The sequence below is a fragment of the Otolemur garnettii genome, unplaced genomic scaffold (assembly GCF_000181295.1).
Source record: "Otolemur garnettii isolate 467f Iridium unplaced genomic scaffold, OtoGar3 scaffold00008, whole genome shotgun sequence".
Classification (NCBI taxonomy): domain Eukaryota; kingdom Metazoa; phylum Chordata; class Mammalia; order Primates; family Galagidae; genus Otolemur; species Otolemur garnettii.
Genome location: NW_003852403.1, coordinates 32,601,033 through 32,623,153, shown reverse-complemented (window position 1 = coordinate 32,623,153; position 22,121 = coordinate 32,601,033). Strand labels below are relative to the sequence as shown.

At 40.6% G+C, this 22,121-nt stretch overlaps 1 protein-coding gene across 1 annotated transcript in view; it reads left to right on the top strand.

The window, feature by feature from the left end:
* Window positions 1-22,121, top strand: part of ASAH2 (N-acylsphingosine amidohydrolase 2) — a 71,601-nt gene that overhangs the window by 8,817 nt on the left and 40,663 nt on the right. Inside the window, exons 5-7 of the mRNA XM_003783671.3 lie at window positions 4,769-4,945; window positions 6,277-6,404; window positions 7,566-7,643. Coding sequence (XP_003783719.1) covers window positions 4,769-4,945; window positions 6,277-6,404; window positions 7,566-7,643 — 383 coding nt within the window. The remainder of the gene's footprint in view (window positions 1-4,768; window positions 4,946-6,276; window positions 6,405-7,565; window positions 7,644-22,121) is intronic.

The following is a 22,121-nucleotide window of genomic DNA, read 5'->3' as shown; positions in this document are numbered from 1 at the left end:
CTTTACACAACAAACAGTATCTAATGTGGCCTGTGGCTCAGGAATTCAGGACTGGCTTGGCTAAGTGGCCTAGGTTCTCTTAAAGTTAGAATGTGGCCATCTGAAGACATGACTAGACTGGAAGACGGATTTCCAAGGTGGTTCATGCATGTGCCAACAGGCTGAAGGCCTCAGTCCTCCCGTCTTCCTACTCTTATGACATAGTTACTGGATTCCCTCGGAGTAAGTGGCCCAAGATAACAAGGAAGGAGGAAATCACAGTGCCTTATGACCCAACTCCCAAAGAAACACACCATTACTTTCACCTTGTTCCATTTATTGAGCAAGACACTGAGTCCAGCCCATGTTCAAGGGTGGACGATTATACTTTCCCTCTTGAAGGGAGCAGTATCAGAGAATCTGTGAACAGGGGAACACAGAAAGTGGAAATTAGGAAAACATTTTCGTAGGGGAAATGATATTTGAGTGAATAGAATTTTGAGTGGTTAAAATGAGGAGGGAGTGAGATCAGATGGAGGGGGTAGCATGAACACAGAAGCACACAGGAGGGGCGTCAACTCTTTCTGAGGGAACGGAGGAATTCTGGGTGGACACACAGAGGCAGAGATGGAGGTGTAACTGGAAGGTGTGTTTGTCATACTCGCAGAGGGGCCTGGAATGCCAGGTCATTTTTGATTCTGTGAATGATGTGGAGTGTTAGAGAACTTTTGAGTGGTGGAGTGTTGTAAACACAATTTCATATTAGGATGATTAATTAGACAGTGATTTGGATGTGGATTAGATGTTTGATGGAATAGAGTGGAACTGAGAGGAAGCTAGACAGGAGTAAGGTGGATGATGGGGGAGGTTAGGCTATTTTGGATGGTCTGGGTCAGGCTGATATGGAACATTATGGGAATGAGGCTGATCGAGACCCTGCAGGTGGGTTGCTATGAAGGCCCTGGGGGACTTCTGAGAAGCAGCCGTTACTCCTCAAGGTTGTGTATAAATCCAAGAGGTTGTGCTTTCTACGGAGCCTGCAATCACTAGGGCAGGGCCAGCTTGCTGCACAGATCATTAGTAAACTTTCTTCTTTTTGCTGAAACTTTACTTGCTCTTTTGCTTCCTTCCTTCCTTCCTTCCTTCCTTCCTTCCTTCCTTCCTTCCTTCCTTCCTTCCTTCCTTCTTTCCTTCAGTTTTTGGCCAGGGCTGGGTTTGAACCCGCCACTTCCTGCATAAGAGGCTGGCGCCCTACTCCTTTGAGCCACAGGCGCCGCCCTTTACTTGCTCTTTTCAATGATTTCAATGAATGCATCAAGTTACCCCCACCCTAACAGGACCAGAGGTGAGGACATAAGTTGGAAGATTCTGTAAATTGATATTGAGACTCTATTGGTGAGGGTCAGTCAGGAAAGCAGTAATCCTGTTAGGTATTTCAATCAGAGAGATTTCATACAGGGGAGCTTTACAAGACTTTGGAAGACTGAAAGAACAAGAAAGCTAAGGTTGCCAGAAGTGTTTTTTAACTTTTCCTGACAGTTTCCCCTGTGTTGTATGAGGCTGGCACAAAGGTCTTAATGGGAGGACAGGGAGGCAGATGGTGGCGGAAGATGAAATTGAATGAGATTTGGAGATGAACAGGCAAGCTAACACACAGTACACATGATGGGCCAGGCTTTTCCCAGTGCCTTTTATATATTCACTTATTTAATCCTCCAAGAGACTCTGTGAGGGAGATACTGTAATGTTATGTCATTTAAGAAGCTGGGAAAACAAGGAACTTATCCAAGCTTGCACAACTAGGAACTGTCAGATGTGGGATTCATTCATACTTAAGCACCTTAGTGCCAGAGTCTTGCTCCTTGTTACTGCACTACTTCTCAGAGGAATCAGAGGTGGTTCTGATTAGGGCTCCACCTCTGTAGAATCATTAGCAGAAACAGAAGAGCCAAATGGTAGACTAAGGGGGTGGAATGGAGACGAGAGAGGGGCGGCTTTACGTGTTGGTCTGTAGATGCTGTCAGGTGATAGTGGGCAGCGTTTAACTATCTCTTCCTACTTTTACGGCCCTGTGCACTCTGAGGCCCCCTGGGAAAGCCTTTGAATGAACTTGATTAGTTATCCCAAGTTAACTCAAGGGAAGGTGTGAAAAATTAACGCAGCTCAATAAATGCCATTAAGCTTATTTATACACCTGTTTTTGCGTAAGTCTCAGATTCAGCTTTAAGACTGATGAAATTCCCAGCATCTAATGAAGGCTAGAGAAGATCTCTGTGCAGTGAGGCAGGGCAGGAAGACAGAGTGACTTTCTAACTCTTTCTGTGTCACGCTCCCAAGAGTGTCAGCAACGGGAAATGGAATGGAAAGTGAAGACTGACGTGAGCTACAGACGTTAATGGAACTGCTGCGTGCTGGGGTAAAACACCCCTCCTTCCACGAAGTGGGAAACACGCCATTTATAATGGCGCTTTGCAGGCGTTGTTACATGATTGGGCTTCTAATTTCTTTTTTATTTTTCCTCATGTGTCTGGTTTCACATCAGAGATTGTGATTTAAAGTCAAATTGATGTGTGCTATTTATGGTCTTTTTGTTTTAAAAATTCAAGATTCATAGGTACTGTCTTTTAAAGACCTCGATTCTTGAATAGAGTTTAAGAGAAACATTAAATTCTAAAATCCTCACGTTACAGTCCTTTAGGAGTAAGATAGGGTGGGTTGGGGCAGATGTGAAGTTCACTTGCAGTTCCCTTCCTCCACCTCCTTCCCATCTCAGTTGCAGAATTCGAAGAACATCAGCTTTTGACTTTAGTTCAGCTTTCGGGGTGTCCTTTCCTTGATCATTTTCCCTTCTTTTTATAGACATCTCTCCTTCAGGAAAGTGGTAATTACTGCGGGGAAGAAGAGGTGGGAGTGAAGAGGCTTTGGGGGTGGAGTTAGAATCAGACAGACACGAAAGGATGTTAGTCTGGTTATATCATATTTTCTTTCCATATACTCCTATGTCACAGGCCTATTTATGTGGATATGGCAACCTAGCAATCCGTCTTTGGGGGTGTGGAAAGGTTAATGAGGCAAGATGATTTGCGAAATCTTCTTCCTGCATCAGGACCACGTGAGTGGAATGAGGATGGGTGGCTCTTCAGCTAAAGTGGAAGAGGTGGAATCATGATCTATATGTATGTTAGGAGCACAGCACATAAGCTGCTCTTTGCTTAGTGGGCTAGCACTGGCTTGTGCCTGCCCATGGGAGCCAATTGTTAAATATTCAGGAACGCTGTGACATGACTTTAGTAAACTTTTAGTAGCTTGAAATTGACCAAGGGGGTGGGGGAGTGTTTACACAAAAGAAATAGACAAAAAATACACATGAGGGCTTTTGTTTTTCAGTTTATCAGACTGTTTATGCCATAGTCGAGGTAAACATTGCGAATGTCTGCTCTGGGTTTGACATGTTTGCTGGATCATTTTAATGCTCTTTCACAAACAAGCCACAATAATGCAAAACTTCAGATCGGATCTAATTAAAGCACAATCAGAAACAGGTACTCAGTGTCATCATTTTCTCTCCGTTGTTCTCTTGATGTGGGCAACATGTGAAGACGCAAGCCATGCTTTTGGCCATTCTTGATTAGCACATTCAGGGAATGTTTGCTGAGTCTCTTTGTATCTATTGCCGCAGAACAAATCATCCAAAAACGTAGTGACTTAAAGCAACAATAATCATGTATTATTGGCGTGGTTTCTGTGGGCCCAGAATCTCAGAGTGGCTGGGTTGTGCAGTTCTGACTCGTTTTAGAACAGCAGTCATATGTCATCACTTCTGTGTCAGGACGTGGCACGCAGATGCTGGCTGGGGCTGCAGGTGTTTGAAGGCCTGCCCGAGGTTGGAGAATATACCTCATAGATTGCTCACCCACATAGCTGGCAAGTTAGTGCTGGCAGTGTGGTTCCTGTCCATCTCGGCTTCTCCACAGGATTACTGGGGGGCCCTTCCATTGTAGTAGATGGCTTTCCCCAGACCAATAAGTGTACGAGTCTGTTTCAGGGAATACTGAATTCTTCGTCTGGGTAAGTGAGGTGGTAGAGTAGCTAAGAGGCTTTGGCGCCGTCTATTCACTGTGCTGGGAGTGCTTTTCCCTCAGATACTGCATGACCAGCTTGCTTTCTTTATTTAAACCTCTGCTGAAAGACAGCCCTCTTTGAGAGACTCTCGCATCATTCTCTTTTTCCTTACCCAGCCATGTTTTTCTTTGTGGTATTTACAGTTATATGATTTAGTATTACCTATTTATTAGTTTGTTTATTGTCTCTCTCCTTCGCTAAAATACAAACATCTTCAGGGTAGAAACTTCACATATTCTTTGTGCTTAGATGTGTCTGAGTATTAATCAATACAGTGAGGGACTGATCAAGGAAGGGTACTAGTGCTCTGGGTGGAAAGACTGGGATCTGGAGTCTGGCTGTGCTGCTTGATAAATCCATGGGCAAATTATTTAACTTCTGTACACGCCAACATTCTCAGCTGAAAATGAGGTAAACCATATCTAGCTCTTGGGGTTGTTATATAGATTTTTAAATGACACAGTGAACATGCCTTGTGTCTGTGTACGCTGCGAGAGTCTACAACATGTTAGGCGTTGCTATTGTTCTTTTGTTGTCGTGACTGTGATGATCAACTCCAACGCAGACCGAAAGGGGTTTCATTGGTACGGATCAGCAATTGAACTGTTCAATGTTCCTGTGTTATCCCTCATGTCAGTTCAATTTATTATTTTTTTCCTCTCTGAAGGTCCTGGACAGACTGAAGAGTAAATATGGCTCCCTGTACAGAAGTGACAACGTCATCCTGAGCGGCACTCACACACACTCAGGCCCAGCGGGGTACTTCCAGTACACTGTGTTTGTAATTGCCAGCGAAGGATTCAGCAATCGAACTTTCCAGTACATGGTTACTGGTATCATGAAGGTAGGCGAAGAGCCCCAGGTCCCCTGTTCCTTACCTTTGCTTACGGGTGTTTTGGACGTGGTTTGTGTGACAGGGAGAGTCCCCGGAGGGTTGGGGCCTGAGCACAGTCCTAGCACTTCCTCCTCTATCTCCTCCTTGACTCTCTTTTAGCATCTGGTTCTGACTATTGGGGTTTGAGGCCTGAGCAGAGGGACTGATTGGAAGAGGAGAGTTTATGGCAATAGAGCCCACATGGTCATCGAAAGGGGCAGAAAACCTTTTGGTTCCGGGTTCCTTATATGGTACAGGCTCCCCATGGTTTGTTCTCTGCACAAAGGAACCCATCAAGGGGTTGGAAGTAATTACAAATAATTCCAATTTTTTTCTTTTTGTATTTCCCAAAGAACAGAGAGGATCTACTTTGTAAACACACATCCTCATTTCTCAAGTCCTCAGTAGCAGCTCCAGAATTCCATGCTGCTCTCTGACAAACACCCCCAAACTTGTTTTCCGTTCCTGGTTTGTGTAACTTGCACTCCTCCCCTCTGGCTTTCAGATGACTATTTTCTTGCATAGGAGCCTTGCTGAAGGCTTTCTTTATTTCTTTGCCTTCCAAACTTATTCATTTTCTATTTTTTTCCTCAAAGAGCCACCTCCAAAATTTAGAAATCCAGTTGGCCAAAGCACATTTCTTTACAACAAAGTTTTTTAAACTGTGGCTTGCAATGTCTGAATGACTTAATGAAATCAATTTTATGGGTTGCAAGAAGCGTTAAGTAAAAAAAGAACTCTAGTAAAACTGATTTTAAAATACCGTCGTGCGTGTTACATGGGAAGGGCATAGTTTGCTTTGTGAACTTTTGTTTTAGGAGGCACGTATTGGTGTGTAAGTTGCAATGAAAACCGTTACCTTTCCCTGTGGCTCTTAGTAAAAAAGGTCAGAGAAATTCTGCCTTGGGTGGTGGGATGGAGAGGGTAGGAAGGTGGGAACACTCACGGTTAACAAATCATGTTCTAGCCTGGTGGTAAAATTCAAGCATCCCATTTTGATCATCTGGAATGGTAAATTCTGCCTAATTTTGCCATCCTGAGAGACAAGGAGACGGGGCTCTTTGTGAGTTCAGGCATCCATTAGCACAGCGCATCTGTCTCAGCCTAGGAAACTGGTCCTGTTTACTTGCTGAAGGCACCAGCCATGCGGTTTTCCACCTTTTGTCCCATCGTGCCTACCAAAGAAGTTGTCCACAGGGCTCTTTTGTTTACATCAACTAAGTCATCATTCCCACCAGGATTCCCAAGCTTATGACTCCTTTCCTTTTCTCTTTTTTTTTTTTTTTGTGTTAAACCTTCAGAGCATTGAGATAGCACACGAAAATATGAAACCAGGCAAAATCTTCATCAATAAAGGAGATGTGGAAGGCACACAGATCAACCGAAGCCCTTATTCTTACCTTCAGAATCCTCCATCCGAGAGAGCAAGGTGAGAAGGGACTGTTAAAATGGAATCATTGTGTTTCTTTAAAGGAGCAGCGACAAAAATCTCAGTGCAAGGTTGTTACTTAGTGAATATCGTGAGATCCTAGGAGAGCATTAGAGCTTAAATATTTTAAAACATGCTTATGATCTAAGACAAGTAGCGATAAAAAGTGAATGGAGACCAGCAGTGTTTGCACATAGCTTTCCACTTTGTTGGCGATGGGAGCCAATATGGGTATTCGGAGGGCTCTGGGCTTTGATATCAGGCCTAACTGTGGTCTCATCTTCACTTTATCACGTCCCTGTTATGTGACCTTTGGTGATTTACTTACCTTAATTTATTGGCTGTCAGCTTTTTGATTGGTAAAATGGAGATAAAAATGTACATAACACATATATTTATTTTTACTTAATGAAAAGCTCTCTTATTATGTGTTACCCAGAAGAAACTATTTAGCCCAGGAGAGTATGGTAAGACAGAAAAGGTAAAAGAATAAATAACACAGATGGACGAGTAAGACATAAACCCCACAAAATTGAACGGAGCGACTAAAAGGGGTGATTATTTTGTCTTCATTTTTTTTTTTTAAATCTTTCTTTTGGTGACAAACCAGGTTTATGACAGAAGTACGTGGTTACTATGGCAGTATCAAATAATATTTCCATTGTCACTTGCCCACTTCACGTTTTACATCCGTCTGCATGCTTTGGAATGGCTTTCAGTGGAATTGATTTCTAGAAAATATAATCTGTTTTACTTTGCAAAGACATAACAGAACACTTAAGTTGCAGGTCTGTAATGCTTTTTGATTTTGCATATTTCTTGTTCTTTTGAAGAAATTCCATTAAAATTTGGCATAGAAATTTCAAGGACAAATCCCTTTTGTAAGAAATACATACAGGTTATATAATATCATATATGTGTTGCATAAAAATCTATGTTTCAGTTCCAGTGAGTTGACTTAGTATCCCGAACTTTGATCACAACTTTAAACCGTTTTCTCATCTGAGGATTGAGTTCCTGGGTGCAGTTCATGGGACTGTTATTTGTAAGGGTGTCTCACTTAATGAGGGGGCTTTGTGTTTTTTTGTCAGCTTCTGCTGTTGGTCATACTTGAGGGTCAGACTCTAATCCAGAACTAAGTTTCTTTGTTTTGCTGACTAGGTATTCTTCAAATACAGACAAGGAAATGGTAATCTTGAAAATGGTAGATTTGAATGGAGACGACTTGGGCCTCATCAGGTACTCTATTTTCTTTTCTTGTTTTTAAAATTCTGTCTGGGCTTTATTTAATCAAAAAGGGGGAAAGGAGTAGAGTAGTGCTAACTCTGGAGTCAGATGTAATACAAGTGGGATCCAACCCTGGGTCCTTGGGCAGGGTCCTCAGCCTTTCGGGGGTTAGTTCTTCACCTGTCAATCAGGGTCCGCAGAAGGATGACGTCAGAGCAGAGCTCCGCACAGCATCTGGAATATGATATAAAAACTCACTCAAGGCTAGACCTTATTACTTTACTTTGTCAAGCTCTCACATGTAGCCTGTCTATGATGGTAGACAAGAAAACAGTCCCGGTGAAACAAGAAAATGATCTGACCAACCACTCAAGTAATTACGAGTATGAGATTATTTAGGTGTGTTTTTCTGAAAAGATTGAGTCCAATGCAGGACAGTGCCAAGCAGGAAGAAAAGTAGACCGAACTCACCTAAAGAAGAGGGAGGGTGAAGTAAAATTAGAGCTTGGCACAGACTTCAGCACCGTTGTCTGGCAGTGACTGTGTATGGGAAAACGTGGATTTTGTTTTCTTTAAAAAGAAGGCATTTGCATTCACATGTGATTTTTCTGGCTGCAATTGGACTGACTCAGGAATTGCCTGGCTGGTTCACAGAGTGCCAGACACCTTGATCTGTGGACTTAGAGATGATTCAGAGATGCCCTAAAGGCAGTGATAGTGCTTGGGCCCTAGACTCAAGTAGCCTGGGTTCATCTGGAGCTCTTGCCCTTATTAACTGTGCAACTTTGGGGAGGTTTTGTGATTACTTCGTCTCTCCATTTCTTTATCCCTAAACATTTTTGAACATAGTGCAGGATAAACTGACCCTTTCAAATGTTAATAACAAGCTCGATAAAAGTGATGAAAGATCTGCCAAGTAGAATTATGAAACATCTAAGTGACAGTTTCTATGTGAATAAAAGTAACAGTAAATTGAAAGTAACAAAGTGGTAAAGAAAAACATTCAACGTGACTCACAGTCCAGACACCAGGGGTGGCCCCCGGACTAGGGGGAGAAGGACATGATGGTAAGGAGTTCAGGTTTTGGAGTGAGGTTGACTTGGGTTCAGATTCCATCCCTACCTGCCACTTCCTAACCCTATGTCCTGAGGAAAGTAACTTATCTACTTAGGCCTCAACTGTTCTATTTGAAAATGGAAATAATAACCTCTCCTAGGGTTGTTTGAGAATTAAATGAGATAATAATGTATGCAAAGCTATAGTTCTGTGCCTGGTGTTAAAAAAGAGTTTAATGATTTTAACCAAAAGGTAAGGAAAAGAATAAGAGTCTACCTCTTCTAAGTAACTTCGTTTTCGGCATGTCAGAGTGCTTGAAATTCTTAGCGTTGGAGTTGCTCTTTGGATATGATGCAGGGTCACTGAAAACTCCTTGATAAAATGTGCCATCTGGGCTGATATAATAGGACTCATTCTTCCATTACAATACATTCTTCTATTGATTGGTTGACGCCTAGTATTTAATTCAACATACTTTTTAAATGTCAGGCATGCAATTGCGTGCTTGGGGTACATTATGGTGAATAAGGCATGTTCTCTATCTTTGAGGGCCTCATAGATGGTGGGCAGGTTGAATAGGAGATAGAGACAGATAGACAGATGAGTAACCATAACATGCTGAGATAACCAACAGTGCTGTCAGGTGGGCAGGAATAAATGCTGTGGGAGTCTGGAGGAGCTAGCCCCACGTTCTTCTTGACAGCATTGTGAAAACTTTCCAAGAGGACGTTCCATTTGAGCTGGACCTTGAAGAAGTGATGAAAGATGTGAGTTGTGAGATCAGAGAGTGGGCCACGTCAGGGGGTGGGGAGAGGTGAGCTAGCTCTAGATCGTGGAGTACATTAGTGGAGAATTTGATTAGTCAGGGTAAGTGCTGACATCCCTTGACTAGTTAGACAGAATATCCCAAATTTGTTGGGAGAAGAAGCTGGCTTTTCCTTTATAGTTTGTATTTAACTCTTGGCTGAATGACTAAGGCCATTCACAATTCCTTTTTATTTGTGTCTGAATCATTTAATGATGGAAACAGAAAACTCAAAAATACTTTTTTTCCCCCACCAGATGTTCTTTGCTTCCTTACATATAATTATATCACATATCTGGAAGTTCTAGGGTCAACCGTCAAGGTTATGGCAAAGCTTTTCCATCTGCTGTGCTTAACACCCTGCAATAACTTTCCATTGTTTCCATAGCTGCCATATGTTATCTTTGATGTAATTGCTCCCGCAATTGCCTCTTGTTGCACAGTGTAATTGCTCTTTGAATACATTAAAAATGATCCAAAACATAAAGTCAAATCTGGGCTGCCAAGTAACTCAGCCGCCATATGTAGGTGCCTGCTGTTAGATAGAATCCCAAGGTGTACAGAGTTCAAAAGCAGAGAAACTCAGATCCTTGAGTCTGACCTTTGTCTGGGGAGTGGAGGCCTAGAAAGGTGATGTGGTCTGCCCAGTGCTGCAGCCGAGATGATCATTTTCCCAGTGAAAACCATTTTGGAGTTCATAATTCCTTCCTTCCTACTTTCCTATTTGGTTTTCTTTCTTCATTCAACAAATCTGCACTGGGCATTTACTATTGCCATGTGATATCTTGGAATGATGCATTTCCTAGCCTTTAAATCAGCCAATACCTTTGAATCCAATCCTATGTTTGGACTGCTTAAACAAATCCCTTGAACTCTTCAAGACAGAGTTTCCATATTTCGCAATGTAGATGTAAGATCTTGTCTCCACACAGAGATTATTATCTATTCATTCATTTATTAAATGTCTGTGGAATATATGTGTCTTGAACTGAGCTACTATCAGGGATACACTTATGAGTAAAAACAGGCAAAGTTGCTGCTCTTATGGGACTTGCAGACATGATGGGAACAGAAGGCATCCAGGTAGTCCCACGGTACACATAAAATTGTCCTTGGGTTAAGTGCAAAGACTTATGTGAGTATATCATTAAATTATAATTGGGTTAAGTGCTGAGAAAGGAAAGTATAGAGCTATCGTAAAGGAATTTGACTTTGTCAGAGAGATTGGGAAAGAGTTTCCTGAGGAAAGGACAACAGAACTGAAATCTGAAGGAAGAGGAGGAATTCACTGGCAAAAGGAGATGGGCGTGGGGACTGAAGAACATTTCACAGAGCTGGAGAAGCAGGGTCCATTTCCGGACCTGACAGAAGGTCTGTGGGGCTGGAGTGCAGAGGACAATGGGGCAGGGTGTTGTGAGACTGTCAGAGCTAGGGATTAGATGGCATGGTAGAGATTTTAGTCTGTACACCAAGAAGAATGGAAGATCATACAGGTTTTAAGCTGCGGTCACGGTGATGGCTGTTGAAAGGTTAGGAACAGCAGTGAACTTGAGGCATGAAATATTCCTGAAACTGTTCCGTACCATCAAGCCCTCTGCCATGGTGAGGCTGCCGTTTGCTCTAGTTGATCTATGTGGATAAAAACGGTATTTCTATCTCTGTGCTTGTTTCCTCCCTCACACAAAAATACTGAATGATTTTTCTCCAGACATGGAGAATGTGTTTGGGATGTTTTGAAATCTGAATTAAAATGTAAGTGGAGTAGCATTTAGAAAATTCACTTAGGGAGAAAATTCGCTTAGGGAGACTCAAATGATCTGTTACCCACCAGTGCGGCAGAAATGGCATCTGGAGCGATCCTGGTGTGTTAAGACATCCGGTGTATGAGGAAACTGTGACGGGAGGAAGCACGACACAGTCTTAAATGCCCACATCAGAAAGAGAGTCCCAGGTGTGGGTCATCTGACTGGTCGCTCTGGCCAGTGAGGAGCAGCTTCTCCCACAGCCCCTCCAGTGGAGGCAGCTCCGGGGGTGGCGGGCGGGAGGCCGGCTGATGTCCTCAGCTGTGCCCACAGACCAGGCTTCATCTGGCTTTTTTTCCCTTTGCCTGCCTCTTTGCCTATGTTGAGTTCTCTTCCTTGAATTTGCAGAAGTGACATGGACTCCCCTCCCTTCCCTTCCCTTTCCTCCCTGTCCTCTTCTCAGCTCTCTCGGAGTCAGTATGACAGTTCTCACTCACTGGAGCTGAAAGGCCTGAGCAGGTGTTTGATGATTGCCCCGTTGCCTTCTGTTTTATACATTGCAAATCCTTTCCTGCTCATAGAAAGGGGCCTTGTCAGTGGGTCCTTTAAAGCTACATTTTAAAAACAACCAGGGCAGTAATGTATGAAAATTATTTGAATAATCTGTGTAGAAACTTAGAAAAATCCAATCTGTGGAATTACACCAAATTATTCAACTGACACTGGCTTATGTAACTCAGTTGCATGTGTAAATCTTCTCTACCACTGTCAACCATCACCTCTTGTTTGGTTGTTTAATTGATGCTTAATAGGTGAACGCCTTCTTGAATTACCGTGTCTGACTATTCTCTATGACTCTCTCTATTCTCCCTCTCCACTCTCCCAAGTCCACTTAACCCCCCTCAAATTACAATTGCTGAAATCTCAGGGACTTCCCTTCCCCAAACCATTCTTACCCTGTTTTCTTTCTCCATCTCACCCCATCTTTGCCTTCATCACGCTTCTCCATTGGCGTTAACTGGTTCATAAAGCCCTGCTGTTCCCACACCCTTCACTGCGTTTCTCTTTCTTGTTCTGCCCCTCTGTGCTGTTGTGACCTTTGATGACGTCTTGCTCACTTTTCTACCCACTTGCCTGAGTTCTTCTCTAGTGCAATGTGGCTGGGTTGTGTAGCGAGGTTTCCCTTTTGTGTTGACGCCATCATATAGCTTTAGTTACTTGTTTTATACTCAAATAGGCTTCGTGAGGGCCTTTGATGACAAGGATGATGATAGTTGATTGATACGTACACATAACCACAGATGAATCAACCTTGTGTCATTTGAATTGTCCCATGTTTAGAAAAACCACTTGGCAGAAGATATTTGGACTTACTTGATTGTGGAATTTCTGGAACGTTCTTAACCCAAAGAACTCTGTAAGGTTATTATTTCTTTTTCCATGTGTTTTCTTTTCTTTTCTTTTCTTTTCTTTTTTTTAGACAGAGTCTCACTATGTTGCCCTTGGTAGAACGCCCTGGCATCACAGCTCACAGCAACCTCAAACTCGTGGGCTCAAGTGATTCTCTTGCTTCAGCCTCCCAAGTAGCTGGGACTACAGGTGCCTGCCACAACACCGGGCTGTTTTTGTTGCAGTTGTCATTGTTGTTTAGCTGGTCTGGGCGGGGTTCGAACCTGCCAGCCTCGGTGTATGTGGCCGACGCCCGTAACCACTATGTTAGGGGTGCTGAGCCTCCATGTCTTTTCTTTTTAGCATAAATATAGATACTTGCTAGAGAAAACTTGAGGAATATAACAAAGTAGAAAGAAAAATTAACTCAAAATAATCCTATCCCAAATCAATCATGGCTAATAATTAGGTGCATTTGCTTTTCTTTGTTTCTCTATGTGGAAATAAGCAATAAGCATGGTCATTTTGTAATAAGTGGATGTTTTCTTGGTTTCACTCACTCTGCACCACCAGAAGCTGTAAAATACTATAAAAACATTAACAGTGCTATCTCCTTGTACTAAGATTCTATAAGGTTGCATTTTTGATGGTTGATTTATTTGTGCAGTGATCCTCCTTACATCTAATGTGATTTTTTTTTTTTTTTTTTTTTTTGTCTTAAAGTCTGTGGAGTCTCACGTTAGTATGGTTAACTCGGCTTTTTGCAGGTTAGAATTGGCGATGTAAATTTTCTTTAATTTTCTTTCCAGCCTTCTTTGTTCTTATGTTTTTGACACATCTCATATATATATCATATAGCTTTAGTTACTTGTTTTGTACTCCAATAGTCTTCATCTTTAAGTAAATGAATGTAGTCTATTTTCAGGGATTGCTGTTACCGTATATCTGGCTTCTCCTTTCTCGTTACTTTGAGCTGTTTATTTCACTTGTTCAATGCTTCTTTTTCCTCCTCTCTCACCTCTTACCATTTTTGCATTGATAGAGATCTAAGAAAATATCTACTTCTGTGATATGTTGGAGATGGTTCTCCAAGTCCTTCTAGACTGTTATAAAAGATTAAAAAATCTGTCTTTTTTTTTTTTTTTTTGTTCAGCGCCTATAGCTCAGCAGCTAGGGCGCCAGCCACATATACTGGAGCTGGCGAGTTTGAATCCAGCCTGACCTGCCAAACAACAATGACAATATAACCAAAAAATAGCTAGGTGTTGTGGCGGGCACCTGTAGTCCCAGCTACTTGGGAGGCTGAGGCAAGAGAATTGCTTGAGAGTTTGAGGTTGCTGTGAGCTGTGATGCCATGGCACTCTACTGAGGGTGACAAAGTAAGATTCTGTCACATACACACACACACACACACATACACACACACACACACACAAATCTTTCTTTTCTTATGGCTGAAGAACATTCCATGGTGTACTTATGCCACAGTTTGTTAGTCCAGTCATGGTTTGAAGGGCACTTGGGTTGTTTCCATGGATCTTTGTGATTGTGAATTGACAATGCTAAATTGAAACTAGTAGATTAACAACTACAGGCCCACATTAGGGAAAAGCTCCATTAAGTTCAAGAAGATGAGAAGGAGGAAGAGGGCCGCTGAGTTCCCACCCAGTGGCTGCAGTGCGCACTTTCTGAGTGAAGGACACAGCTCCATCTCAGACTTCACCTTACAAATGCAAATAGTGAAACCTAATTGTATGTAGCCTCATATTAACTGGAGAAAAAGAAATTGTCAAATGGCAGATTGTAGTTCTCAAAGATGGCTACAACTCAAGGATAGCTCTCATTCTACATTTTATCCAAAGTGACTCTGCCCCTCCCCATCAAGAGATAGAGGTGACTTCCATAGCCCTTGACATGTGGCTGGTCCTGTGACTGCATGATCAATAGAAAATGGCACTAGTGATACACTGCCAGTGTATAGTTTTTTAAAAATAGGATTAATTATTTTTAGAATTAAAATACTTTAAAGCAGTTTTAAAATTCATATACTTTATTTTTTAAAGCAAAATTGAGCAGAGCGTGCAGACAGTTTCCATACACATTGTGCCCCCCACCCTTACGCACACATAGCCCCTCTCCCGCTATCAACATCCCCCACCAGAATGGTCCATCTGTTACAACTGGTGAAGCTACATTGACACATCATCATTACCCATCTTTTACCTTAGGATTCACTCTTGGTGTTTTATCAAGTAGTTTAAAAAAAATCTTCTCTGGTGCATTTACATATTTTCTAAAGTTTCCAAAATAAGAAAAAAAATTAAAAAGCTAAAAAACCATCTGATAATCCTGGGACGCGGAGATAGTTTCTATTAATGTTTTGTTACATAGCCTTTTAGACTTTTTTTCTAACCACATTTATAAATTTTTTATTTTTAAAGAAACGGAGATTTTATCGTATTCCTAGTTTGGTAATTCTTTTTTTTTCCATTTAGTAATACCTTATGAATATCTTTCAACGGCTAGTTTGTGTTTCTTTTTTTTTTTAATTGAGTCATATACACATAGATCATGAATACATTTATGCATATGTGGGGTACAATGTGTTGTTTTTTTATACAATCTGATGTGTTTACATCAAACCAATCAACATAGCCTTCGCCTCATTTGCTTGATTTTTGTGTTAAGACATTTATGTTCTACACTTGACAGATTTGACTTTACCCTTGTAATATGCTCCATAGGTGTGGTCCCGCTGTTTATTCTCCCTCTGTCAAACCTCTCTCCCCTCCCCTCCCTTCCCACTCCATTTCTCCCCTTCATCCTGAGCTATAGTTGTGATCTATCTTTGGTAAGAAAGTGTGAGTATATATAAGTTGCTTTCGTAGAAGTACTGAGCACAGTGGATACTTTCCCCTCCATTTTTGAGACACTTTATTCAGGAGAATATGTTCTAAGTTCCTCCATGTCAGTCATGTTTCTTAAATCACTATTTCAACATTACGGTCTGATATTCCATTCCACGCACCATGCTATACTCAACCAATCAGCAGTCACTTGCTATTTCGGTTGTTTATAGTGTTTCCCATCATAAAATACATTGTGATAAACATTCTGGAACAGATAGCTCATATATCTGCCAACGAGTTCCTTAAGCTACATTCCTGGAATGGGATTTCTGAGCCAAAGAGAATGTTTTTACTTTAAAGCCTTTCCTTTAAATTGTCAAACAGCCCTCTGGGAAGGTTTTGTTGGTTTACACTCCTGCTACTCAGATAGGAGCAGAATGTTGTTTCCCTGTTCTTGCCAATTTTGGTATCATCATGCTTTACAATTGTTGCCAAGTAACAGACTCAAAAAAGCCAAATGACTGTTGTTTTCCTTTGTATATGTTCAATTCATAGTCGAGCTGAATTAAAAAAACATTCTTGTTGGCCATTTCTTGTTTTTCTTTTGTTGATCACTTAATCATACCATGTAAAGGTGCAAGAATTTTGATTGGTGTAACTTAATGGAATCGATCCAAACCAGATATCTCTTTGAGGTCATTATCTAGAGATACTTTTTCCTTTAGGATTTTTGCAGATAACAGAAAGATCAGTGGAGAATGCACATCTCTAGAGCAGAGATGGTCGAAATATGCTTCTGGATGGCGGCCCCTGGTTTCCCTGGAACTTAGAAGGCCTCCTCTGGCTACAGCTCCTTGTTATTTTATTTTATTTTTCTTACATTAGAAAAATTATTTTTTATTAAATCATAACTGTATATAATATCCAGCATCCTTTCATAATCAGAACACTTAAGAAAATAAGCTTAGACGGGTCTTTTCTTAACCTGATAGAGGCCATCTACAGCAAACCTACAGCCAATATCATATTGAATGGAGTAAAATTGAAAACATTTCCACTCATATCAGGAACTAGGCAAGGATGCCCCTTATCCCCACTGCTTTTTAACATAGTAATGGAAGTCTTAGCCATTGCAATCAGGGAAGAAAAGGCGATCAAGGGTATCCAAATAGGGTCAGAGGAGGTTAAACTCTCACTCTTTGCTGATGACATGATCCTATACCTGGAAAATCCCAGGGACTCAACTACAAAACTCTCAGAAGTGATCAAGGAATACAGCAGCGTCTCAGGATACAAAATCAATACTCACAAAATAGTAGACTTGTCTTTTTAAAATATGAGTAGTCTGGTCTTCTGGTTATTACTCATTGCTTTGGATGCTTTAAAATTTACCCCAGACTGGCCCCTGGGTAAAATTCTGGGCCCAGTTGATCCTTACAGGATAACATGAGGACGCACCTTTTTCTTCTGTCTTTCCCCAAATGGTTTGCAGTGGGGTGGAGTGAGGACAACTGTGAATAAAGAAGTGTGTTCATCAAAGCAATGAAAGCCAGCTACAGCAATAGAACATGAAATTCAGTGGCTTAACATACTATAGACTTATTTCCCACTCATGCAAAGTCTAATAAAGATTGGGTGGTCTTCTTGCACACTTGTTATTGGTCAGAGACCCTGACACACCCTACCCCATATGGGGGACTGGGAAATGGACCAGCACATGGGCATTTTGTGAGGATGCCCTTTCTGCCACAAGAGGGCAGGTTATTCTCATTTAATCATTCTGTGCGATCACATTTTATGTGATTTGGGTTGAATATATTAATGCATGTGTTGCATATGTCCAGCACCCCTTTATCTATTTAACACTGCGTTAATCTTATGAATCATATACATATATTTATGCTCAGAGCTCTGTGTTTCTTTCCCTTATCATCATCATAGTCAACATCATCAGCTGCAGCTGTGTCAACACCAGCAGCATCATGGGAAACATTTATTCAGTCTTAGTATGGGCCAGTCTTTGTGCTAAGCATTTTATGTGTATCAGTTCTTTTCGTTGTCAAGTGACGCGAGGTAGATATAATTATTATCGTATGTTCCAGATACACACATTGAGAGTCAGCTAGGCTAGTAACTTTTGTCTAACCCCAGAGCTGGTATTCTTAGCACTGTAATACACGGCCTCTGAGTTAGTTTCCTAGGGAAACCAGACATTACCACAGTCTGGGTGGCTTAGAGCAACAGAAATTTATTCCCTCACAGATTCAGAGGTCAGAAGTCCAAAATCAAGGCAAGGCTCCAGGGGAGATTTTGTTCCATGCTCCTCTCCTTACTGCTGGGGATTTGCCATCAATCCTCGCTTCCCTGGGTGGTTGACCCGTCGTTCCAATCTCTGCCTCCGTTGTCACATTATCTTCTCTATATCTCTGGGTGTCTCTCTGATCCTTTCCTCTTGTCATAAGAACGCTAGTCCCTGGGTCTAGGGCCCCCACTAAGCCAGTGTAATATCACTCAATCTTTACTTTGATTACATTTATAAAGACCCCTTTTCCAAATAAGTTCCATTCTGAGATTCGGATGGACATGAATTTGTGAGGACCCTGTTCAGCCCACGGCAGCCTCCTATATCGTATTTACCCAGAACTACATAGGAGGAGCAACTATGTTACTGTGAATCTTCATGAACACCATCTTTGGATGGCTGCTGTTTTATTTTCCTGTTTGTGGGCATTTAGGCTGGAAAGGGCCATAGCTAGCAGGCAGAGCCCTGGTCTCAATTACATGAAGGCACCACCTTTTCTGGGCTGACAGAGGCTCCTAGCTCAGTGAGCTGTGCTGGGGCTGGAGTTAAATCTCCACTGACCCTTTTGGACAGTCCCCTGTGTACAGGGCACAACCTGCACCATGGATATGGTGCCCCAGGTCTGAGCGAATGGAACCTGGGGTGGATCTGTTACTTTTATGGAGTATGTAAGGAGCTTTATTTTGCATTTGGTTTTTCTTTTCTATCTCAGAGTAAGAAACACACAATGTCTGAATTTGCAAAGGCCCTAGAAATCTTTAGCTCCAAATGCCTCATTTGCACAGGAGGAATAAATAGTTTTGCTGTTCTATATTAATATGCTACTTATTGATTCACAAATCATAGTTGAAATCTATTATTTTTTAGTCTCAGGAAAAGAGATCTCGAAATTTTAACTAACTTTGCTACAAACCAGAATCAGATCCCCCATTTCTTCACTCTCCTTGGTACTCTTGATTATATCATGCTAGCTTAGGTAGGGCCCTGATTTTTTATTTTACATGTAGTTGTGGTATCTTACTTTAAAAATGTTTGTCAGGGTTGTGTTCATCCTTTTTGTTTTTTATAACTTCATCTGAAACTAAGCCTTTCTTCTTCTCTTTTGAACTTTGCTTTGAAGAATATTTTTTGACCAGATAAAAGAAGCTACAAGTGCAGCTTTTTAAAATTAAAATGACCACTTTTCTGTATTTCTTTATAAATATTCATGTATTCCTATAGTATCTTGCTGTGACGAGCCCAGTATTTTAATATATGTATTAGAAATGGCAGAAGAAAAAAGTACAATATCTTACTTTCCTGTAATTCAAACAATTATTTCTGAGTGCTTATTTTTTCAATTTTGTAGAGAAGTTTGATTTATTTTTTAAAGCCTAAAATAAATAAGAAATCAACTGTGTGTTCTAATTAGTAGGCTGAAATTCTGAGTATTTGCTTTCTCCACAAATACCGTTTGTATTGATGGTAGAGAGAACGTATCTGATTCTTCTTTATGTGCCTTGGGATTTAAATCTATGCTAACCGCATACTCGGCTTCCAATAAATTGATGTTGATTGAATGGATGGTACAACTGCCACATTTTTTTGCTCACGTCCACAATGCTCTATCTATTCTCCAAAAACGTCATTGTCCTTCACATCTCTATGACTTTGCAGATGCCATTTCCTCTGCTAGAAATGCCTTTTCTCTCGTGATTCCTTTGCCAACCTCCACCTCCTTTTTAAGACCCAGCTCAAATGTTTTACCTTTTATAAAGCATTTCTAATTGCTGGGTGTGGTGGATCATGCCAGTAATCCCAGTACTTGGGAGGCCGAGATGGGTGGATTGCCTGAGCTCACAGAATGACCAGGCTGAGCAAGAGCAAAACCCCATCTCTAAAAATAGCTGGGTATTGTGGCAGATGCCTGTAGTCCCAGCTATTCAGGAGACTGAGCAAGAGAATCGCTTAAGTCTAGGAGTTTGAAGTTGCTGTGAACTATGATGCCACGGCCTCTACCCAGGGTGACAGAGTGAGACTCTGTCTCAAAACGAAAACAAACAAACAAACTGAAAAGCATTTCTCAAGGCCAAGGTGAGGCCTTAGTCATCTTTATGTTCCCAGTGTCTGGCACAGAGGCAGAAATAACTAAACAAGTAAAGAACGAGCAAGTGAATGAAGAAAAGGGTAGAACTAGTATCCCTTCGCGGAGAAGGGCATTTTAGTACAGGATGAAAATTCTGGATTTTTGACTCACTGTTGGGTGAATCCAGGTCAGGTTACTTCACCACTCTGAAACTTATATTTCCTTGGTTGTAAAATGAAGATAATGATAGTACCTGACTCAAAGGATTCTTGTGAGAATAAAATGAGATCCTGTATATAAAATCCTCTGCCTAAGCAGTGCTAAATCATAGTCAATGCTGAGAGAATTCTTCTCTGGGGTCTTCTCTGATTTGCATTGGAAACTGCATCATGGTTGAATCTGGCTGGCCTCAATGAGATCATATCAGAAAGAAATATTTTGGTTGGAGAACAAGAGAAGTGCCATGCCACCGCCATTTCCTTCCAAACTAAAGAGTAAAACTCCAGAAAAGCAAAATCAGCCTAAGGAGGAAATACTCATTGATTAGAATTTCCTGACACTCAAGTTTTAAGAGAAAGAGACAAAGCACACATACACATTATGCACACACAAACTTAGAAGGATCTTTTTCAGTGTTTTGAACACAAACACAGGTAAAATAAATACAATATGTCGACACATATACATATACCATGTTAAGGATATATATAACGGATATCTACAATTTGAAAGGTGTCTGAAACACAGGATGTCTATAAAGTTTGCGTGCAATTTAAAATAGTTAAAAATTTTATTTTTTTTATAAAGGTTTTTCTTTAAGAGATAAATCTATTTTATGGTGCAGAACAGGATTTTATGAGCATACATTTAAAAAGTTGTTTTATTTTTCTGATGATGAAAGTAATAAGTACTCACCATGGATAATTCGAGTTGGAAAGGAAAAATAAATTGCAGAAAATTTCATCATAGGAAGAAAACTATTCACATTTCATTTATTCATTTGTACTTTTTCGATGTAGAACCTTTCTACACAGAACATTTGTTATCTATCTGTATGTTTAGTTTTGGATACTTTTAGTTAGCTAAACATTATAACCTACGACTGTCCCTATGATAACCCAAGTTATTATTGGATATGTGTATTCTATTGAGTGGGGGGTTCCATCATTTACCCAGTCATCCTCATATTGTGGAATATTTATAGAGCCTTAAATTTTTTACTGGTCTAGTAGAGATGCAATAGAAATATTTATGAACAAGGTCTTTTTTTGGTATTTTTATTTATTAAAGGTTTTTTTTTTTATTGTTTGGGATTCATTTAGGGTACAAAGAATTAGGTTACACTGATTGCATTTGTTAGATAGAGTTCCTCTTGTAATTGTGTCCCACCCCCAAGAGGTATGCCATACACCATGATAGTTTTCAATTTTAAATTGCACACAAACTTTATGGCCATCCTATATAGTACTTAATTTCTCAAGCACTAATTTTGGGAAGACCGGAAGATGACAATTCATGGTGGATGGCATCATTTCCTTCCTTTTCTATTTCTTCGATTCTGTGCATCGTGTCCCGGTGGTCATAAACTACCACTGGGCGAAGGCAGGTTCTTGGATTTTTGTTCAATATAGAAATTAATAAAACTAACTTTAAAATGTAAGAAAAATTATAAATTTTATACATAGCAAGTAACTGCCAGGGGATGAGCTTAGAATACCTTCAGCTTAAACTTCTATTTCTTTGCACAGGTGTAAATAGGCATCTTGGGGACCTAACAGCTTACTAACTGGTGATTTGATTTGACTCTGTGTTTAAAAAAGTTCAAAATGGATGCCAACGTGAAAAAAGAAATTATATGGAAATCTTCAACTACATCCCTAGATAGAGTGATTAGTGTAATGAAGCTCCTTGTAATTCACCATCCTGCTTCAATAATTATACCCATATTCTGTCTTTCTGTTGCATCCTTTCCGCTCCTTTTTAAATTTGTTTTGTGAGGGTATTTTAAAGCAAATACCAGATATCACGCATTTCACTCATCGATATTTCAATGTGTATCTTCAGCAGATAAAGACTTAAAAATTATAATCACAATCAGTGAACATAACAAATTAAGATTGGTCTGTTAATATGATCTAGCACCCAGTCTGTGTTCCCCGATTATATCAATAAAGTCTTTCTTTTTAAACAGTTTTGTTTGAATTAGAATCCAAATCCAGTCCACTAAGTATATTTATTGGCTAAATATCTTAAGTCTCTTAATTAGAAGTTCTCATTCTTTG